At 42.1% G+C, this 22,604-nt stretch overlaps 1 protein-coding gene across 2 annotated transcripts in view; it reads right to left on the bottom strand.

Annotated features, from left to right (window-relative positions):
- LOC133387973 (coagulation factor XIII B chain-like) overlaps window positions 1-20,160 on the bottom strand; it is a 29,358-nt gene extending 9,198 nt beyond the window's left edge. Inside the window, exons 1-6 of one of the 2 annotated variants that reach the window (XM_061633968.1) lie at window positions 20,039-20,160; window positions 10,239-10,439; window positions 8,892-9,077; window positions 4,580-4,756; window positions 4,236-4,412; window positions 1,181-1,360 (exon numbers count right to left, since the gene is read on the bottom strand). In XM_061633968.1, coding sequence (XP_061489952.1) covers window positions 1,181-1,360; window positions 4,236-4,412; window positions 4,580-4,756; window positions 8,892-9,077; window positions 10,239-10,439; window positions 20,039-20,102 — 985 coding nt within the window. In that variant the 5' untranslated portion in view covers window positions 20,103-20,160. The remainder of the gene's footprint in view (window positions 1-1,180; window positions 1,361-4,235; window positions 4,413-4,579; window positions 4,757-8,891; window positions 9,078-10,238; window positions 10,440-20,038) is intronic. The other variant, XM_061633969.1, reaches the window with a different exon arrangement.
- Window positions 20,161-22,604: the final 2,444 nt, after the last annotated feature.

Raw genomic sequence — 22,604 nt, 5'->3', positions numbered from 1 at the left:
TGTCTTTTGCATCTTTATAAGTCTCCCTTTTGTCTTGCTGAGTTATTATCAAAATTAGGTTGTGTGAGATCCTGAGAGATGGCTGAGAAATTTCACAGTGAAGTTCCTGGAAGACAATTTCCGTATTTAAAGACTAGAGATGTTGGGAGATTTGATATTTAGGAATTCTTATATGAAATGACTAAGTCTGTATCGCTTGGACTAACGGGCAGATCGAAACTTAGTTATCCACTACATTTCATACTTTTCAGAATGCTGCAACATAGTTCTTTGCAGTTAAAACGTATTGCACATTTAAATATATATTAATAAATAAATAATAATGAATTTTATTTTTCAGCCGCCTATCTGTTCGGGTTAGGGACACTCTAGGCGACGAACAACAAGAATAAAAACAATACATATAGATCAACATAATCAAATTTTAAGCTAAAAAACCATTCATTAATTCAGAACATAAATTAATCTGTCCCAATCTTGTAGGCCTGCCTGAACAGCCAGGTCTTCAAGGCTCGGCGATAGCTGGACAGGGAGGGAGCATGTCTGAGATCGAAAGGGAGAGAGTTCCAGAGGGTGGGGGCCACAACAGAGAATGCCCTCTCTCTGGTCCGTACCAGCCTAGCTGTTCTCACCGGTGGAACCGAGAGAAGGTCTTGCGAGGCTGATCTCATCAGGCGGCACAATCGGTGATTCTGGAGGCGTTCCTTCAGATATACTGGGCCGAAACCATATTAGTGCAGAAATGGAAGAGAATTATGGATAAACACTTGTGAAGATGATATGGATCAAAAATAGACATACTAGCTAAGATCTAGTAGGGATGGTGGAGGCTGGTCTTTTTGGGTGCATGGGGCACTGCCCCACCAACCTCAGTCTGCCCTTAGCTAGCCCTACCTGTACTTAAAACCACTCAGGGTTTGGCTCCACTTGTCAGTGACTCTGGTGCCACCTACTGTTGGCCTGCTGCCCTGCTAATCTAAATGGGCACCAACCACCACTCTGTAGGGACTGTTCATGGCAGCAAGGAAGCAGTATTAGAATTCCACTGCACAATTTAGGGTGGGGGCTAAGAGATAGATCAGCAGACTCCAGTTCTGTTTCCAAAAATTCTAAATTGACAATTTTCCAAAATTTAAGAATCTTTTGGATCCCAGATGTTCAGTTTTGCAAGACAACTGACCAATGCATTTGGGAGGTGAAGTCCATCTGCCATTCTCACATCGGATTTCTTCATCTCCTGCAATTTGAAAAGGATGCTCGCACTCCAAACGCAATGTGTCTCCATGACGGTATGTTCTTAAATTGGTTAGCAATTTGGTATTAGGCGGTTGAGGAGGAGGAGGACATTTGTTTCTTCTTTCTGGTAAAAAAGGGGGGAGGGGAGAAAGGCACTCAACTTGGTTAAGTTACATAATATTCTTCAGAAATGCTAGTGTTATAGTGACTTCCAGGAAGGGTTGCTTCGCCTGTGCCTGCCTTTGAGACGAGCTCTCATCTCAGAAGAAGCTTTTTCAGTTTTAAAATCAGTCAGAATGTTTTTTTTGACTGGTAAAGACTTTCTCCCGGGAAGGGAGAAACGTAGAGATTAACCACAGAAGCTTGTGTTTGTTGGGGGAACTGGATTTCATTAGTTTATGAAAGAAGGTTCAGCCAGCAGCACCGGACGGACTTTCAAACAAGCTCTAACTGATTAAGCAAGGCGTTTATCTTTTCTTTAAAGAAAAATGGATTAACAGGCAAGCACCCCTCTTTCTATTTGGCTTAAATTGTTACAGCAAAAAGAGATTTGTCAATGAATCAGCTATAAAGAATCCCTGGGTGAGTTATAACTCTTCTCTTTCATTCACGAAATTAAGGAGGAAAGAAATCAAAATAGCTTATCTTTGTTTTTATTGCAAAAAGCTGGCCTGGAATTGTGCATTTTAAAGATACAAACGGATGAGGGATTTCTATTCCGAAGAGAAAAAATAAATAAATCTGATTTATGAATTTTTGAGTATTATATGTCTGGGACTATTTTATTTCATTTTGACGAATCTGCTTGTTCTCGATGCCACTAACTGTTTTGATGCTGTGAACTAAATTTGTTTTGCATTCCTGAACATATAAGAGATAAGGCAGGCTGTGCTGTCTACACTGTGATGTCATCAAGCTTGGAATATCAACCCCTTTGTTGCTGGAATAAGAAGTGGTTTTTTTTTCTTCGTGGTTTTAAGAATGGCAATCAAGAAAGTGGCTGAGATCCTGGAAGTAAATATGTTTCAGAAAATAATGGATGAGATTGAGATAACGAAACAAACCCTGAGACAGGGCAGACAGGAGATGAAAATTGAATTTTCAAAATAAAGCAGGAGCTTAAAGAAATAGGGGATTTTGTGAGAGGGGAGGTTGATGAGATCAGAGATACAACTGGACAAGCATCAAAAGATGAAAAAAGAAAAATTAAAGGGAAGATGCAAGCCCTGGATATTGGAACAAATGTGGAACTGGAAAAAGATTTGGAGTTTATGGATATTAGAGATAAAGTTTACTGTTTGGAATTCAGCGTTGTCTTTGAAGAAATTAATGAAGATATCAGAGATAAAGTTATCAATGTCTTGGATAAACTTCTGGACTGGAATTATGTGATGGAGCTTGACATAGAAAAAATCTATAGAATTAATTACAGATATGTGACAATGGAAAAACTCTCAAGAGATGTGCCAGTGCATTTCGTAAAAAAGAACAGAGATATGATTTTACAACAATATTTCAGCAACACATTCAGAATTGATGGCAAGGAATTATTTGTGATGAAGGAAATTCCCATCAGACTCTTATTATATGACTATGGCTATGACAGCAAGATTATTATGGGACACTGATAATAGAAGAATGGCTACTGAAATTACTGGACCTAACAGGATTATTATGGGACACTGATAATAGAAGAATGGCTACTGAAATTACTGGACCTAACAGGATTATTATGGGTGCAAGGATGGAAGATGGAAGATGGAATTAACATTGATAATGGAAGAATGGCTATTGAAATTATTGGACCTAATAGATTTGATGAGATGGATTAATTGATATGCTTATTTGGAGAAAAATCGATAGATATATTTCTCAAGGAGTTGAAACCTTTCTTTGACTTTTTGTGGAAAGAATAAAGTGATGTTTATGAGATTTGATGATTAATTAAGATAACTACAGGAGGAAAGTGATTTTGTAATATAATTTAAGAGACAGGTTTGTTATATATTGTAGACCTATAACTGATCTGCGACAAATCGGAAGTCAACATTTTATTTTATTGTTTAATTTGTATTTTTGTTTTGTTTTGTTTTTGAAAATTTGAATAAAAATTAATGATAAAAAAAAGAAATGCTAGTGTTATAGTGTATTCGGGCTCTGGCCTTACATGATGTTGAAAGAGTAACTTCACTCCCCCCCCCCCCGCATCCCCTGCACAAATGATGGGGGAGATGTCTTGCAGCCCTAAGAAAAATTAGGTTAAAACAGGCTGCTTTATAATGATAACTGGTTTAATTGGGGAAATTCCTCATGTTATAAATATATTAATTAAAAATACCCCTCCTTCCCCTCCCAGCAGAAATTGAGCTCAAACTGGCATTCACAAAATGTCAAACGGCAGAAGGTTTAAACCCATCAAGGAAAAAAATAGTTTAAAAGCTAAACAACCATGCTATAATATTTATTTATTTATTTATGGCATTTATATACTGCTTTTCAGGCAGACCTCACCAAGCAGGTTACATAAGATTATTACAGCAGGAAGTAGTGATTATTTTTAAAGTTACAATAAAATGGAAAAGACAGCTTGTTTGTTTAAGAAGCTGTTACTGCTTCTTACTCCCCTCAGGGCAAGATGGTTCTACTGAAGATGCCCCTGTAGTGACAGTTTAGGAAAGGAGGGAGGGACCACTATGGCAGCTGGATGGTGACATTTCCTCGGCTTCTTTCTTTTCCTCTCCCCTCAGAGCAATATGGTTCTGCTACAGATCTATTTAGCAGGAATAATAATAAAAAATAAAATAAAAAGAATAATAAAAAGTAAACATTTGAAGTCTTTTTTTGCAGCTGATTCAGTGTAGCTTAGCCTTTCCATTTTGCAACACAGGTGAAAGTAAATTACAGATTGTGCTACTGGTACTATATTGGGACAGAGGGGAAAAATAACTTTCTGCGCAAGGTAGGGAGCTCCAATTTCATGATGAGTGCAAAAGAATTACCTTCACATACCGGAGGTTCTGGGTACCAGCCAAAATAATAGCACTGAATTAATTCTGACCCTTTCAAGGAATAACCTTCCAAGCAGTAAAACTGAACCATATTTCCTTCTTCATAGCTTTCCTTCCTCGGATAGACACCTCCATATTCTACAGGACTCAGTGATGAACATCCCAATTCTAAGAAGGAATACAACGCCAGAATGAAAAAGAACAAAGCTTCCATTTTCTGGTTTTGAAAATGTCAGGTACTTAGTTTCAACAATTCCTTAAACCCAGGCAAAAGTTACATAAGGTAAAACAAAGATGGCTTAAAATAAAAAAGAAGAATTTGTAATTCAACATACTAGTACACTTGGGAATAAGGGACCAGCCTTGAGGATGACACTGTGGTTCCTCCATTGTGTTGCCTCCTGTTGTATGATATCCATCATCACATTCATATTTGAGTTTTTCATTTAAGTTGAACACTCTCTGAGCTGTATGGTAGTGGCCGTGCAGCAGTTCTGGTGCTGAACACGTCTCTTAAAAACAAAAGGTAGCTGAATGTCATCTGCATGACAGGGCAGAACAACTGGATGGACATTGGGAAGAGGGAAGCAGGGGGGAGGAAATGGGGGGAGAATAGCCAACAGCCACAGACATACAAAAACAAAACATTTCATGGATTGTGATTTTTTTTCAGTGAGCACTGAGGCCCTGTAAAATCTGGAGGCAAAGTAAAACTGACAGATAAATATGCAGACAAACACAGCAGATATAGGGCAGTCAGATCAGTTTGGCCTCAGCTGTCCTCATACTGATGAGTGAGGCCTCAATTTTTGGCTTTACAGATCCAGATGCAACCCTACTGGCTCCTTGTGTCACCTGACTGAGCTAGTCCCGCCTTCAAAAAAAAAAGCCGTTTTAAGATTTTTTAAAAAATAGTGCTTGATATAGATGATGATTATATTGATATATAAACAATATATATGTCAATACAATATTGCATTGAGATTTGTAATGGGGGGTCCTGCTCATGGAGGTAGGCTGGAGGGTTACACAAGGGAAGGCCTTCTTAGTGGTAGTCCCCAGACTTTGGAACTTCCTCCTCAGGAACATGCAATTGTTCCCCTCATTGCTAACTTTTAGACACCAGCTAAAGACTCATTTATTCAGCTGAACGTTTGGAAATTCAGTGCTCAGGGAGCATAACATTACTAGATTTTTTAATGTGATATTTTGAATTTAATCTGATGTTGTGTTACACATTTTATGTTGGTTGTAACTACTTACTTTGTGTTGATATTTAGTTATGTTGTTCACCACTCTGGGCTCCCAATTGGATGGAAGGGTGGTATAAAAACCAAACAAATAAGTAAATAAATAAACTTTATATAGTCACTTCTTGTACAAATTAGACAATAAGACATTAGTAAGTCAATAAACATAATGGTGAGTTAAGATACCAGAATATAAACCGTGCAATCCTCTGTACGGTATGTCTATTCAGAAGAAAGTCCCAGGGAATGCAGTGGGAACTGCTTCAATGGTAAGTGCATATCACGTTGCAACCCACATAACATCATTGTGGAGAAGCAGGGGAGAAGAAGAATAGTTTTGTTATTTACAGATGGAAGGTGGAATGCAAAATACAATTATGAAAGAGGAAGTGGACTGAGAACATTTCCATACTGCTTTGTGTTCCAAAAATTCTTAATACATTCCCACTATTTCCCCAAAACAGTTCAATGCAATTTTCCTAAAAGTGTGGATAAATCAAGTGAGGGCTCATCCAGACGACTGCAATATGTGTGACACGCTTGCTATGTGTGTTCATTATTTTTCGGTCGTCCAAATGACGTCTCGCGCTGTTATGCATTTTCGCGGGTTAAATCCGCTCCTTCCAATACTGGCAAAAATGTGATTTGCTGTTTAAAATCGGGAATCATCCGCTGTGCCTTCAGGAGTAAGGATGCAATACCGCGGACTTTACAGCTGATGGGCACTTCTTGGGCGTTTCCCCTTGCCCCTTCTCATTCCAGCCAATCATGTATCTGCACTTTTGCGCATGTGCGAGAATAAGCCCAGGAAAATTGAACCAATCATCACAATGGTGGGGTGTTGGGGGGGGTCTGCAACTACTGCGCAGATGCATTTTATTTTCTGCCAGCCTGCAAACTGGGCGGCCACTCTGGGTGAGATCTGCAATGCACAGCAAGTGAGAAAGGGGGGTGGTCGGTTTCAGCCTGCTTCCGGAAAGCTTTGTCAATTTCATTCTACTTGCTGGGGTTTTTGCGTCAAATCAGAAAAGCATACGTTCGTTTAAGTGTAATATCGCAAATGCAAACAAGAAAAGGGCTTCTGATCGGTTTCAAGCCTGCTCCAGAAAGCTTTGTCAATTTCATTCTCCATGGGAAGGAAAGGGAGGAGGGGGGAGGAACGGGTTTCTTGCTTTTTTGGAGAAAAAAGTGCAATTGCCAGAGTATCTCCTTAAATATCAATAAAGGCAGAAAAGCATACATTCGTTTAAGTGTAATATCGCAAATGCAAACAAGAAAGGTCTTCTGGTCGGTTTCAAGCCTGCTCCGGAAAGCTTTGTCAATTTCATTCTCCATGGGAAGGCAGGCGTGAAACCGACCAGCAGCCTTTCCTTCCAAGGTGAGAACTCCTTTACAGCCATATTGTGCTTCGCTGCAAAGGGGGAGAGGAGCATACGTAATTTTTTTGCTGACCAATTGGTTGATAGGGGGAGGTTTTAGAGGTGGAGCTTGGAAAAAGCAAAAAGAATGTAGGGGTCTTACCGCTGCGGGTGCAAAAAAGAATTTTTTTTTAATTGGGAAAGAGCGAACTAAAAGGCAAAGTGAGGACTGTCAGATGACAAACCAAATATGGAAACCGTGGATTATCCCGTTTCGTTTGGATAAGCCCTGAGTTTATGTGTAATCGCCAGATTCCACTAAACCAACCATTCTTATGCACTACATTTATATTGCCTGCTTACTCAGCAGTAACTCCTTCTGGAGTTTAATGGAACTTACTCCTAAATAGGTGCACATAGAACTGCAGCCTTAAATGGGAACATTTCTGTCAGTTTGCAGTATTGTGTGCCCCCTAACCTTGCTGCAACCAGCTTATGAAACAAAAGAGCTTCCTTTTTCTTTTGAACAGCTCCTTTTGTTATGAGGAGCAATTTAAAAGGACTTCACCTTTAAGAATCTCTTATCAATCATATAGAAAATTTGGGACCTGAAAGGGTTTGTCTTCTTGTGACAAAGCCACCAACTGTGAACAAAGCCTCCTTTTCAGAGCCGCATTTCCAGTGGAGTCTACGGCATCCTTGATGTCACACTTCCACTTTCTGGGTTCCGCTGAAATACAGGAGAAAGAGCAGGGCTGGAGCGCCTTCTACAGGAAAGCTTGTGCAGTAGCATGTCCAATATAAAATGCCTTGCCTTAATACCAAGTTTAAGGCCCTAGCCCCTTACAGACAAAACCAATTTAAGAAGCACACTGTACAAAATGTTAATTCTAATTGTGTTTCCATTTTAGATGCAGCAAGGGAGAGAAGGGAAGCAAGGCCACGTTATCGGCTGTGCTGAGAAGCTAACTCTATCAGGCTCCTCTTTCCAGCAACCGTCATTCAGCAACAGCCACTACAGCAGGCTGCAGCCACAAAACTCAGATGAATGACCCGCAACTTGCGCCTCCTCTCCTTGAACTGTACAAATTATAGTTGGTCATTATAAGAACTCTGTAACTAAGAATTAGTGCCCAAGTTTAGTTTTTTCCTCCTCCCTTCCAATCTCTTTCCCTTTTGTTTCCTCTTTTTAGATTGTAAGCCTGAAAGCAGAAAGTACCTAATTACTGATCATTGTAAGTCATTCTGGCAGGCTTCTTAGCTGAACAGCAAGGTAAAAATGCTAATGCTTTAAATAAAAAAAGCATAAATAAATACTTCTAAATTCACTCTATGAATCTCTGCTCAGAAACACGTTCCATTTAATTCCGTAAGATTTACTTCCATGTAAGTGAGTATATGAATTAGTCTAACAGCACAATCCTATACATGTTAATTCAGAAATGAATCTCTCTTTAGTGGAGCTTATTCTCTAGTAATTGTGTTTAGGATTGCAATCTAAGGCTGCAATTCTATATTCACTTATCTGGGAGAAAGTTCCATTTGACTCACTGGAATTTCCTTCTTCTGAATATACATGTTAGTTTGCACTCTTGACTTCTGAATCTATAATTGTGAACCTGTAAGCAAAGGTGCTGTGTGTGTATGTTTACACACACAGTCCTTTTTTCTGTGATGGCACTTACTGGTAGGGAGTAGTGACACCTTTTTTTTTTGCTGCCCATGGCAACCATTTTGTGTTGGCATTTTACATGTTTACCAAAGTATGAGTATTGGCACTCCATTTTTTTACCAAAAAAGCACAAGCGTTAAAGGGTTTTACTTGAGAATTTTGATGCCAAGATTCTAGTTTCTAGGATTTTTTGTTCCCGCACATATGCTTTCAGATTCACATATTAAAACAAGATTATTATTCCAAGATAAAAGTCACCATGAGATTATCTCTGCCAGATGGTCACCAAATAGATTCAAAGAGAGAACATCACCTTGAACCTTGTGAACAGATATTTGGGAGGGGAGGGAATTATCTCAAACCATACCTGATGTTTCTATACACTGTGTCTGAGCCGACCATCCATTTTGAAGACACTGTATAGTTTTATCCCTGCCACCTCCAGGAGTCTGGTAACCTGAATTGCAACTGTACCGCAGGCTCTCCCAGATTTTGTAGGACATTTTCATATCAGAGAAAACACCGTTATCCAAGGTAGGTTTGGAACATTTCTCTAAACAATCAGAGGTGTTGAATAAAAAGATGGAGATAGTATTAATTTATCCCTTCGCTAACATGTTGACAAGTTTACATGGCAGAGAATTCATATTGATGGAAGGGACCTGGTAGTCACCTAATCCGGTACTCAGCCCAAGGAGGCACTCACATAAACATGCATATATCTTGATAAACCTACAGTATCAAGGATGATTGGGTGCCACAAGCAGACTGGATGGATTAACAAGATGCATCACTCTAAATATAAATGTAGTCCTGAAGCAGCATAGGAGACTAGATAAAATTCTATGCAGCTGTACATAAAAATACAACTTTTTTCACCTTTGAGCACATCTCTTCTTAGCCTTCATTTCTTCCATACTTTGTGATTTAATTAAAACTCCTGGGAGTCTTTGTTTGTATCATTAAGTATGTATAGAAATCTTTTGCCGGTGCGGGAACTCCATTGTTGCACACTGCACTCACTCATAACAGTGTCTCTGTTTATTTCAATGGAAGGATCTACTTTGTACATACAAGATGATGTGTGCACAGAGCACCTCCCCAGGGCTGATGGGGGGGGGAGCTGGTACAAATTACCGGGGCCTGGCGGTCTGGAAGGGGGTCCAGGGCCCAACTATGTTGCATATGTTTTTGTCTTTCTTGGTAGTATCATTATTTGTTGATTGTTTTTGACATCCATTGTAAAATCGGTGAATTTCAAAGAAAATAATGCTATAAAAGATTAAAGTGTTAAGATTTTTAGCTGGTCTGACCTGGCAGGGAGGATTTTTTTTCACCGGGACTCGAGCCTGCTCTTGGCGGCCCTGCAGCTCCCTGCAGGGAATGCCCTAGCAATGCAGAACGCAGCAGGATTGAACTCTCTGCTCACCAGCTGATGAGCAGAGGGTTCAATTCTGCTCTCTGCAGGGGGCTATTTTACCGGTGCATTCCCTTCAGGGAATGTGCTGGCGAAACAGCACCCAGCAAGACTGAACCCTTGCACCCCACCCATCAGCTGATGTCACCCATGTGGTTTAGGGAAAATGGCCTCAGAAGCCTGATTGGACCCCTTGGTAGGCCAAGACTGGCTGCGGGCTGGAGGCTCCCCACCCCGGTGTATAGCTTTGCATGCTAAAATCTGTTATATTAGGAAAGGTAAATAACACTGACTCACTGTAACATTTCGGGGCTGGTGTCCAGCCTCTCATTGTGCAGTTGATCTTTCCATCTTGTCTTCCACTTTCTGTTGTATAGCCAGCCAAACAAGAATATGAAAGCTTTTGATCTTTCTTCATTGGAAAATAATAGCTTTCGAAACTATAGTAATACGGAGCAATTCTTCCATTTTCTATTCTGGGTAAGTCACAAAACCTACCTAGATGAAATGTGGTAATGTTCAGTGAGAAGTATTTGACGAGTATACAAACACACTTTAAGAAACAATTTACAGTCAAATTCTGTTCAGGTGATCTTAACTTCACGGAAGGACAATGGGCAAACAGAAGCAATCTGAAGCTCAGCAAGCAGCCACAAGAAAACAAGTTCTTTTTATTCAAGGCATCAGTGCTTTGGAAGACACTCTCCAAGGAAGCAATCCTGACCACATCAGTAGTTCATCATCTAGTAAAAATGTGGCTATTTCAGAAGACTTTTGGTAGTGGATTTCTGCTGATTCCCATTTTTATTTTATCTGTCTTGCATAAATGGGGGCACTTTTTTAACAGCTTCAGATGTTAAAAGTATCCTTCCAATCAACACAGCACTCTTGAATAAAAAGCACAACCAAGACCCTACTAAATAACTTTGGAAACCAACTTTTAAAATACAGGAAGTCAAAAAGAAATCCTCTTCATGCCTTACTCATGTTTACAGGGCACGCATAGTAAAAGGGGACTGTAGACTCACCTGTTTAGACCACCCCAAAGTTGCACTGGTGATCCTGTGCTGAGCATGTTGTGTACACCCCAATCACTGAACAGTGCGAGACTTCCAGGGGTTCCTGCGGTGACCCAGGATTGTTTCCTTGGAATGAAGGTCAGCAAAGATTGTGCTGTCTTTAAGATATGTGGTTCTGTCTGTCTGTCTGTCTGTCTGTCTGTCTAAATTGAGGATGAGTCCTGAAAACACAGAGGTGTTATGTGTTCAGAGTCCTCATGCCCAGAAGGTAGGGAGATACCCTGTTCTTGATGGGGCTGCACTCCTCTGGAAGGAGCAGATCCACACATTGGGGGTACTCCTGGATCTAATATTATCACTGGAGGCTCAGGTGGCCAAAATGGCTCAGAGTGCTGCAATGAAACCACTTGTTGGGAACTGTTATTAAATGTGTTATGGGTTTGAAGGTGTTAATGGAATGCCTGGGTGATGTAAGGCTGCCAGGTGGGAGGGAGTGTGGGAGTGAGAGTTCTAAGGGAGGTTTGAATAGAAGACCGTTGGTTTTGACAGTTAGGAAGTTTATGGTTGTTGGGATTTTGAGTGGAAGGAGGGAGGTTGTGTTGTGGGAGTGAGCTGGGTGGAAAGGGGTGGATTACATATTAGTTAGAGGGGAGTAGGACAGGTAGGGAAGATAAGGACTATACATCAATATACTATTTAACATCTTGTATTTTAATAAAGTTATTTGGTTCATTTAAATTCCTGCATGTCTGCCTGGCCACGTGTGCTACCATATCAGAATCCTATTCAACTCTTGCACCTACATCCTGTTGTGCTAACAGGGCACACCACTGCTCAGGGCCAGCTCCAGGAATGCCGGGGCCTTTGGGCATCAGCTTTCTCTGGGCCCCGGTGTGTGTGTGTGCGCACACACATCTCTGCCATCAACTAAGATGGCGGCAGGGGCTTCAGTACCTTAGGGAAACCATGGCCGCCATCTTCATTAAGGGCAATGGTAAAAGACAGCAGACAGGTAGGTGGAGTGTGGGGGGCATGGGGGGCAGAGATTGCGGAAGGGGAGTGGAGGGGCGGCTGAGGGGACCCCTGTAGCTCCAGGGGCCTGTCATGAACTTGCAATTTTGTTAACCTGGTTTTCTTGTAACATGGCTCAGATACAGGGAATTGTGGGAGTTACATCTTGGGAGGAGACAGGCCTCTGTGAGAGGAAAATTTTAAGTTTCGTTTCCAGCTGCAAGTAATTGGGAAGCCTGAATAGAAACACCTGTTTATCTGCTGTCTGCTGGGAGCCTGGTACTCATGGCCATGCGGGCCTGAAAAGATTGAGATCAGAAAGGGGGGGCTGCAAGGCACGAAAAGTGAAGAAGCTTCGGGAATATGATTGCATCAGAAGCCCCCTGATTGGCTGATCCATCCTGAACTGTTGCTGGGGTCTTTTCCTTAAGTATAGGGGATGAGACCCATAGCCTTTGTTCCCCTAGTTGTTCCTCTGGATACCATGTGGGGTTCCACTGCTTCTTACTATCCTGATGTTATCTCTTTGAGAAGAGATGGGATTTACCAACAACTACCTCTTCAGTAAGTAGAATAGGCTAGTTAGTTTGTTGTTTTCTGGTTGTGTTTGAACTCTCTTATGTTATACCTAAACCCCTGGTTGGATGTGGTTTTGAGGAATTGTTTTGCTGCGGATAAGTTTGCACTTATATTTTATTAATAAAGCTACTTCTTATTATCCTTGTGTATTCATTGAGTGAGACCAATTTGGTTCTGAATCCAGCACCTTGACCACTGACCACAAACTACCAAACAAGTGTGTGTTTTGGCTTTACCAAAGGTTTCTGGACAAGGAGTGCTTGTTTGGCTCTTGTCTGTAGGAATCCTTGGTTTACCTATATCTGGGCTCTGGGTTTCCTCTAACCCAGAGTGGAAACAGTTGAAAGGGTGGTGGCAGCCTATCTTCTACCTTGCAGGGTTGGTGTTGATTGCACAACCTTGGCAAGGGGGGTATTGGGTTCCAGATCAATTGCCCAGATGGGGAATTGGGTTTGAAGCATGCCCTTGGCCCCTGCAGGGGGTCAAAAGCATGACATGGTGTAGCGTTTGGGATTTGTGACCAAGTTACTCCTAGTGAACACACTGTGAAAATAAGTGCATTGCAGCAAACATTGGTAACTGTTTAAGAGAGATTTCTGGCACAAACGTTTGTTATTTTGGGATAGTTAGAATGGCTTCGAAGCCTTTAACTTGGTCCCAAACGGCTGTGGCGAATGGAGCCATGGAGAACGAAGAAGCAGAGGACAGCATGCCACTTCTACAGCTGCAGCAGATAGAAGGGGGTGCACCTGTCCAGCTGCCTAGCCTAAAACCTCCTGTGGATGAGGAGGAAGAAGAGGAAGAGGAGGCACAGTCTCAACATTCTGGTTCCAGACGCTCAAGCGTTGGCAGCCGAGGGAGCCGTGCTGAGTCGGAGGAGGAAGACTCAGACAAGATACTTAAGGGTCTGCAGCGTTATCTGGACAAACAGATGAAAATGTTGACTTTGCAATTTGAAGCTATGAAGGAAGACTGCCTGAGCCGCAGGGAGTATGACCGGGCTCGAGAGGAGAGGAAAAAGCTGAAATGGAGCTGAAAGCTCGAGAGAGCCAAGCACAGGAGCAGAAACAGACACAAGAAGTTGTGCCTAATCTCCATAAAAAAGCCTTCGCAACTTTCCGGGAGGAGGAGGACATTTATACTTATTTCCAAATATTTACCCAGGCTTGTAAAGACCAGCAGGTTGCTAAGCAACACTGGATGCGCGCATTGTGCATTCATGCTGAGGGCGAGCTCCGTGAATTGGTGGGCACAGTGCCTGCAAACTTTGCTGATGACTTTGACCATTTCTATAGTCTAGCCCGTTCCCACTTTGCTTTGTTGGCTGATGATTGTTACAGTCGGCTGGAGACTGCACAAAAGAAGGGAAAGGAGAGCTATGCAGCGTTTGCCTCAAGACTTGGAAGAAACCTGGAGCGCTGGGTGAATACAGCGGAGGCTACGACTCGAGAGCAAATTCTGGATTTGTATGGCCGTGAGCTTCTCTACAAGTGTCTCCCAAAGGATTTGTCAGCTCTGGTGAAAGATCAACAACCAGCCGCTCTAGCTGCAGCCGGAGTACTGGTGGACCGGATTGCAAACAACAGAGCAGGAGGAGAAGATGGCCAAAAGCTTCCCTTTGTTAAAAAGACTGGGACTGGGACTTTTCCTAACAAGCCGCCTGGACATGGAATGTCTGGAATGCAGAAACCATGGCAACAACCCAGAGAGGAGAAAGAGAAGGAGGGGCACAGCAGCCCGAAACCAGCTACAACTTCGTCTGTACCTGCGAAAACTCCTGGAGAAATAAAATGTTTCAAATGTGGCCTTTTGGGACATAAAATGGATTCCTGTGTGAAAAATGTTCCTAAACCAGCACCAGCTATGAAAAAGGGTCCTAAAGTGGCACCAGTGAGGCATGCAAGAGATGTGGAGGAGCCTGGGGGTCCAGAACAGCCTGAACTGTCTTCCTGGTCTTCTGCTGGAGAAGAGGAGACCTCGGATTTTGATTTTTCTGCCTCTAACTCTCAAGGCAGCCCTGGGCCGCCACAAGGACCAGTCTTCAAGTCTGCTTCGGTGAGTGTGATTCAAACTGCAACTGGGAAAGCAAAGGGCAGCCAGCTCCCTGAGAAAGACTCTCAAAGCCTTCTTTCCCAAGAATGTGCTTCATGGGTTCAGTCTCAATACTCAGAGACTATCTATGTCAACTGTGTGAAGTTGGTGGGAAGAAAGGACAGTGGCAGTGAGATCACTAGTATAGCAAGGAACCTAGTGATACCAGAACAGATTTTACGTGGAATGACTTATGCTGTTACTGCTTATGGACAGAAGTAAATTAAGGCACAAGTGGCTGATGTTTTTATTACCTATAAGAACTGGTCGGGACTTCATAGGGTCATAGTTCATGACCCTTCCCCAGATTTTTGGGATGTCCTTGTGGGAGTTGAACTGGAATTCCTTAATCATAAGCAAACTATGAAAGATCTTAATGTAAATGCAATAACTAGAGCTCAAACAACTAAAGAAATTTTGGACTGTGATGTCGGAGAACCGCCACTAGATGTCACTGTGGCGCAAGATAGTATTGATACAGCTGTGAGTCAGCCAGAGGCACAGGAAAAAAGTGTCATTTTGAATCCTGGGTGGGAGAAGAACTCCAGCTGCCGTCTGCTAGCTCTCAAGAGTTTAAACAGGCTTTGAGGGATGATGAAAGCTTGAAGCCTTGCAGAGAAGCAGCGGAGAATAGCCCCCCTGCCTTGTCAAAGACTGTAAAGCTGAAATTTTTACTGGAAGGATGATCTGTTGTATCTTGAACATGTGCCCCAAGGCAATTTGATTGAATGGTTACACAGCTAGTGGTGCCTAAGGCCTATAGAGCAGATGTCCTTATGCAAGCCCATGATGTTGTGACTGCTGGTCACCTGGGAGTCAAGCGCACATTGTTTAATGCTACCAGGCATTTCTATTGGCCCTTAATCTTGAAAGCTGTTAAAGAATACACCAGAACCTGTGATACTTGCCAACGAATTGGGCACCCTAGAGTTCATCCTAAAGCACCCTTGCAAGTGTCTCAAATTGTGGCAGAACCTTTTGCTAGGATTGCGGTCGATATCCTTGGGCCTTTTACTCCGTGTAAGACAGGCCGAAAATTTATTCTAACATGCATTGATTATGCAACACGCTTCGCGGAAGCCATCCCTCTATCTTCCATCACCGCAACTAGTATTGCAAAGGCCCTTTTGGAATTATTTTCACGTTGGGGATGCCCTAAGACTATTTTGTCCGATCAAGGACCTGGATTTGTTGCTAAATTAACCCAGAAACTGTGGGAGATTGCTGGAATTGAACAACTCACTTCGGTGGCTGCTTGCCACTAGACCAACAGTTTATGTGAAAGGGTTAATTTGATGATCAACAGAATGCTGAAAGCATATGTTTTGGAGCATCCTGACTGGAATGTAGCTTTGCCTTTTTTGATGTTTGCATATAGAGCTACACCTGCCAGTTTGGGCTATAGTCCTAATCAACTAGGGTTTGGAAGACATTTGGTTGGTGTTGATTGCACAACCTTGGCAAGGGGGGTATTGGGTTCCAGATCAATTGCCCAGGTGGGGAATTGGGTCTGAAGCATGCCCTTGGCCCCGCCCTTTATAACCGGCCCTGCCAGTGCTCCTTTTGCATGGGACAAAAAGTGAAGGGCTGAAGCTTGTGGTGCAGACAGCATCTCTGACCAGGCTGAGGCAAGCATCCGGCTGGGTGGAGATTTCCTGAACCAAGTGTGGGATGTCAGGAGGGATGACCCCTGCAAGCAGGTTCACGACAAGTGCCTTTTTCCAACTCTGGCTAATTCGGCAGCTTTGGCCCGTTTTGGTTAGGGATGACTTGGCCACAGTGCTCTGTGTTCTGTTAACTTCTAGACTGGATTATTGCAATGTGCTCTATGTGGGGGCTGCCCTTGAAGACAACTCAGAAACTTCAACTAGTCCAAAATGCAGTGGCCAGATTACTGGCTAGGGGTCCTTTTAGAATTCATATTACCCCTGCTCCAAAACAGTTGCATTGCTTGCCAGTTCATTTCTGGGACCAATTCCAGATTGCACCTCTTTACTCTGCCTTGATACCCGAGATGTATATTTTTAGAACCTACCCTATCTTTTGTGACGTAATTTTAGGTTGTTTTTAATGTGGCATTTTTAAACTGTTGTAACCCGCCCTGGGTGAAGGGCAGGTAGTAAATGTTAACACCACCACCACCACCACACTGGAATAGTATGGAAATGGCAGAGCTTGGAAAAGTTACTTTTTTGAACTACAACTCCCATCAGCCCCAGCCAGCGCCATGCTGGCTGGGGCTGATGGGAGTTGTAGTTCAAAAAAGTAACTTTTCCAAGCTCTGGGAAATAGACTGCTTTCAAGTCAATCCTGATTTATGGCTACCCTATGAATAGGGTTTTCATGGTAAGCGGTATTCAGAGAGGGTTTACCATTGCCTCCCTCTGAGGCTAGTCCTCCCCAGCTGGCTAGGGCCTGCTCAGCTTGCCACAGCTGCACAAGCCAGCCCCTTCCCTGTCCGCAACTGCCAGCTAGGGGGCAACTGGGCTCCTTGGGACTATGCAGCTTGCCCACAGCTGCTCAGGTGGCAGGGCACGTAACCCCTGAGCCACTCACTGTGGGGGTGATCTTTAGCTGGCCTTTGACACCCAGGAGTCACGAGCGGGGATTTGAACTTACAAACTGTAGACTCCCAGCCAGGCTCTCCTCCCCACTGTGCTATACATATATATCAGTCTACAGTATCATGTAAAAAGGTATATTTGTGTTTGTTTTTTAAAAAATAGAGCTTTGAATAAGGGATAGAACATATTAATTGCATGTGGCTTTTGTGGTCCTTTTTTTAAAAAGTATATTGAGCAAGAATGTGCATTTTAACACCTTGTGGATATTTATGTGTATTAGGAGCAAGCACTGGCTCTGCACGTGGGCCAAAACAAGGGGAATCAAGGTTATTCAGGGCTCCTTTGCCCCCTCCTGAGTTGAAGTACAATGTCAATAAAGACACCCACGCCCCCACCCACAGCTGGATTAGGGCCCCCACCAAGCCTCATGTTGCTCTTTTGATGTATTTGTGTACCTTACAGCACTATGTTTTTCCTATATCTGTTTCTCTAGGTCCATGAGCTTTGCAAGAAGTGAAGCTATGAAAAATGTTGCCTACAAAGCACTGAAGAGTTGTGGACTGGGAGAACAGAGGACCAGGGGAATTTTGTTAAAGTTAAAAGGGGGAAAGGTTACAGCTCCTTTCAGAATCTCCATTAAAGTTAATGGGGAAACACAGGCCTTCATTTTATGCAGAGCAGCTCAGAACATGATGTTGGAAGTGTGGCAAGAATAACTCATTTGGGATCTCTTTGAATACCTAAGGGGAGATCGAGAGAGGGTGTTCCAACTGGTTAGGCGTGCTCTTCTTGTGTTCCTCTATCTATCTTCCTTCTGATGTAAACTGATATTATCAGGGAGCTGACCTCCCTTCCTTCCTTCAGCCGAGGGAGGGGAGACATTTATTTATTTTTGTTTTTGTTCCTCTCCTCTAGCATGGGTCCACCAATTAAGCCTGGTCATTGCACCTCCAACTTAGTTAGTTACTACTAGTTATACCTTTCCTATCAACTATGTATTTCTATAAAACAGAGTAACTTCTTATTTTACAAAGTCTAAAGTCTTCGTGATTTGAATGCAGCGTAAAAGCCTGCTTCTTTCAAGTAAATCACACACAGGACATGTAGCTTAAATCCACTGCATCTTAAATTCTCTGCTAATAACTAACACATGAAACACAGATGGAAAGAACACAGATCAGAATTTTTTTAAATGCACAGAGCTACAAGGTGAGTCTTGCAGCCTGTGCACACCCTATTATACATTTATCATATTTTATGTATGCGTAAATGATAAAAACCTTTAATTCTGATATCACTTCCCTGCAATGGCCCATAAGACATCTGTACAATCTGATTTCTATACCAATTAAAGTCAAGAGAAGTATTTTTTTTATCATTATTAGACTAGATTTCGAAGGAACCTATTTTATTACCTAGCTCAATGCTCTGTTAGGAAGGATTTTTAGTCTGGACAGCAATCTTCCTCCAGAGTATTTGCTTGGATCAAACTTTGGCTTCCTGTTAAGTTTCTAGACTAGTTTATTCATATGCATTATAAACTTACCCTTCACCTACTCTCATTCCTGATTTAAAAATAAGCCCTCTAACTTGATTCACACGTGTCTACTGGAAAGCTTTAAAAGTGTCAAAGGTTTTGTAAATAAATTTACCTGAAAGAGAGGAAGAGCAATGGGAATAGATATCTTATCATGTCTGTTCTTAATACTTCCCTTTGTCCAAAGGCAAAATATACTTTGAGGAAAAGCAATCCTCATAATGTGAAAGCTATTGCAATTTTGGATACATGTCACTATCCTCAACTGAAGATCACAAGCATACCTTTGTAGGCCCACCATCACCACCCTTCCCAGTTTAGAAAAGGGCTTAAAACCGACAACCTCCATTTGGCCTTGATAGATAACAATCTAGACCAGCCTGTACATGTTAAGACCACTAGCTATTAGTCCATTGTCATTTGTAGTATATTGATGATGTGAAGTTATCCCTCCAACACACACAAACACACATTATCCCAATTTACAAAATCTTTAATGCCTGTTCACTGAAGGCAATTTATAAGGGTTTTTACATATTTTATTTATGTATTATCTAATTGTATTGAAGTATTTACAAACCCCCGCTTTCATAAAATACATCAAGGTAGTACTATATAAAACATCCAGATAAAATCTGTCAAAGTATCCATAATCTAAAAAGTTACTTAAAAACATCAATAAAATATCAGTAGATACTGACTGGTTAAAAAGAAAATCATATTGTGAAGACCTGTATAAGTAACACGGTTTTCAGATGTTGAAAGGAAGGCATGGAAGGTTCCTGCCAAATCTCTACTGGTTCTACAGGGTAGAATATATGAAAGGAGCCTGTTCTTTCTTCTTGGTTTACCACTCATGGTTTGTCTGGAGTAAGACAAACAGCGAGCCCAGGTTTGAACTTAACACTAAAGCAAATGTTGAACCACGCATTTGTTCGTTCACGCTAAGGTATGGTTTGGTTTAGCGTTATGTGCGAACTGGACCACTAAATCCATGCATTTTGAAAAAGCTCTTCCTAAATGCTGCTGACAATAAAGCTTTTGAAAGGTCCTGGAATGCACTTAACTGTGGGTCCTCCTTTCACAGGACTACAGATCTTAGCATCTTGAATATACAGATCACTTTAAACCAGGTTTATTGTGCCCACATAAGTGCACCATTACCAGTGGTGTGTGAATTGCCCTGTAAGTATTGAGACATACTAACTACAACTACCTCTATAAAGTGAAAATGCACTTTTTAAAATATACAAACTTTGTTTAGCATACATAACAAAAAGGATGCAATACTTTTACCTTCTGCAAGAACATCCCCCAATGTAGCCAGTATAAATGGGAAAATCCAGTTTTTATATCCCATTCCGAGTGGTTCCCAGTGGCAATCTTGTAGTGTTCCAACTGCTGCTGAGTTACTCAGTTTCTGAAAGAAATTTAGTTAATCATTTATAAAGAAAAATCCCTCGTTGTTTCCACAGTGTTAAAGTTTATTCCTTTAGTAGAATTGCATGTACTCCCATATGTGCTGCAACAAACAAAAAGCATAAACAAAAAATCTTTAGGGAATAAAATACCTGAGCTATGCCTGAATACTTGCTATGTGAACCTTGCAAGTTTCTCATATACATCTCAATCATCATTGTGTGAACCATTGGATGGACTAGATGAGCCTTTGTTCTGATCCATCTAGTTCTACAACCAAAACAGATTTCAACCTCCACCCACTTATAGCAATGCATTAATGGGTAGGAAAAAAATCTACCTTTAAGTACCCTCAACTCCTCCAAGGGGAAGTTTACATTTTGTTTTAAGTGCGTAAACACTAGACCTGCAATGTTTAATTGATCAATCAATTTTAAAAATTCGATTGAAAAATCCATGCTCCTTGTTAATTGAAATGTTCATATTACACACACAGATCAGATGGTACTACACTGTCGCTCATTAATAACTGCTTGTTTACCTGCTCAAGACACTTATCTGACATGCATATAGAGGTTGTGGGGGGAAGGATTTGTTGGGTATTACAGAAACCTCTTCCCCCTGCACCCCATAAATATTTTTGCTGATAGGCAGCTATCCATCTGCTAGGCCAGGCCAATGGCCCATCTAGTCCAGCATACTGTTTTCATAGTGGCCAACCAGATGTCTATGGTAAGCTTGCAAGCAGACTTGAGCACAACAGCACTCTCCCCTCTTGCAGTTTCCAGTAGCTGGTATTCAGAAGCATACCCCCTCTGACCATGGAGGCAGAGTATAGCCACTCCGGCTTGTAGCCATTGAAAGTCTCTTCCATGAATTGGTCTAATCCTCTTTTAAAGCCATCCAAGTTGGTGCCATTGCTGCTCCTGTAGGAGCAAATTCCAGTTTAACTATGCACTGTGTGAAGTACTTCATGCTGTCTGCCTGAGTTGTCCACCATTTAGCTTCTTTGGTCGTTCATGAGTTCTACTGTTATGAGGGGGAGAAAAGCTTTTCTCTATCCATGCCATGCATAATTTTATATACTTCTATGTCACCTGTTACTTATCTTTTCTCTCATCTAAAAAGTCACAAATGTTGCAAGCTTTCCACATACGGGAGTTGCTCCATCATCTTGATCATTTTGGTTGTCCTTTTCTGAAACTTTTTCCAACTCTACAATATCCTTTTTGAGGTGAGGCAACCAGAACTGCACACACAGTATTCCAAATGTGGAACTAACGTTTATTGAAACATTTGTACCCACAAATGCCAGTGTCCATAGAACACCTGGACACAATTGATCAGTACCCAATTTTCCATGGTCTAATCACCAACTGAAGATCCTCCGTGGTGGAGAGTGGTAAGCAGCGGTAACGCAGCCAAAGCTCTGTTCACGGCCGGAGTTTGATTCCAACGGAAGGAGGAAGTCGAATCTCCAATAAAAGGGGTCGAGGTCCACTCAGCCTTCCATCTATCCGTGGTTGGTAAAATGAGTACCCGGCATATGCTGGGGGATAAAGGCCAGGGAAGGAACTGGCAATCCCACCCCATATATATGGTCTGCCTAGCAAATGTCGCAAAACGTCACCCTAAGAGTTGGAAATGACTCGCACTATAAGTGCGGGGACACCTTTACCTTTTTAATCACCAACTTCTACTCTTCTCAGATCCTTACCTCAGAGTCTCAGGAACCTGGGCCACAGGTAACATGGGCATTATTGTCCAGAAGGAATAAACTTAAAGAACTTCCAGTTGTCCATGCTTGACAAAGGGTGGCGGCTTAACATGAAGTGTTTAAAAGAGCAGATGGCTGATCCAGATGCTCACCTTGTGCTGACCCTACATTATTCTCTACCCCTGGCCCAAGGTGTTGAGGGATTTCCTCCAAAACACCCCCCTCATCTCACAGATGTGGGGTAGACAGCACGCCAAAATTGCATTGGCAACCAGGCCTTTGTCAATGCTCAACTACAAGGACCTCCGCCTCAACTTTATCCATCTGAAGGATCACCCCACAGGTAGCTTAGTCCTTCTCTGGTAGTCTGCAAAGCTCCACAGATATAACTCTCTGAGGCCACTCTTCAGGACTTTCAGTTTGCTGCATTCCCCTTCCCTCCTGCAGCCAGCATGGGACTGGAGAAGAAAAGTGGGGCCTCTTCTACTTGGCCCCACGAGTCCAGTGCGAAGCTACCAAGGACTGCATTCAGCCCAGAGGTTCCCCCATCCCTGCTTACAACTAATAAAGTCCAGCAACTTCTTTTCTGCAGTTGGTTGTTCAGATTCACAATGTGTAAGTGATGCATATGCAGATATCACATCTACCTTATTAAGTTTAATAACTATAGATTCCAAAGTAAATAAAAATAAAAAGCCCATCTTAACCAGCAATGCATTCAGGGTC

The sequence above is a fragment of the Rhineura floridana genome, chromosome 6 (assembly GCF_030035675.1).
Source record: "Rhineura floridana isolate rRhiFlo1 chromosome 6, rRhiFlo1.hap2, whole genome shotgun sequence".
Classification (NCBI taxonomy): Eukaryota; Metazoa; Chordata; class Lepidosauria; order Squamata; family Rhineuridae; genus Rhineura; species Rhineura floridana.
Note: the sequence above shows the minus strand (reverse complement) of the source record. Positions and strands in the feature narration are given on the sequence as shown.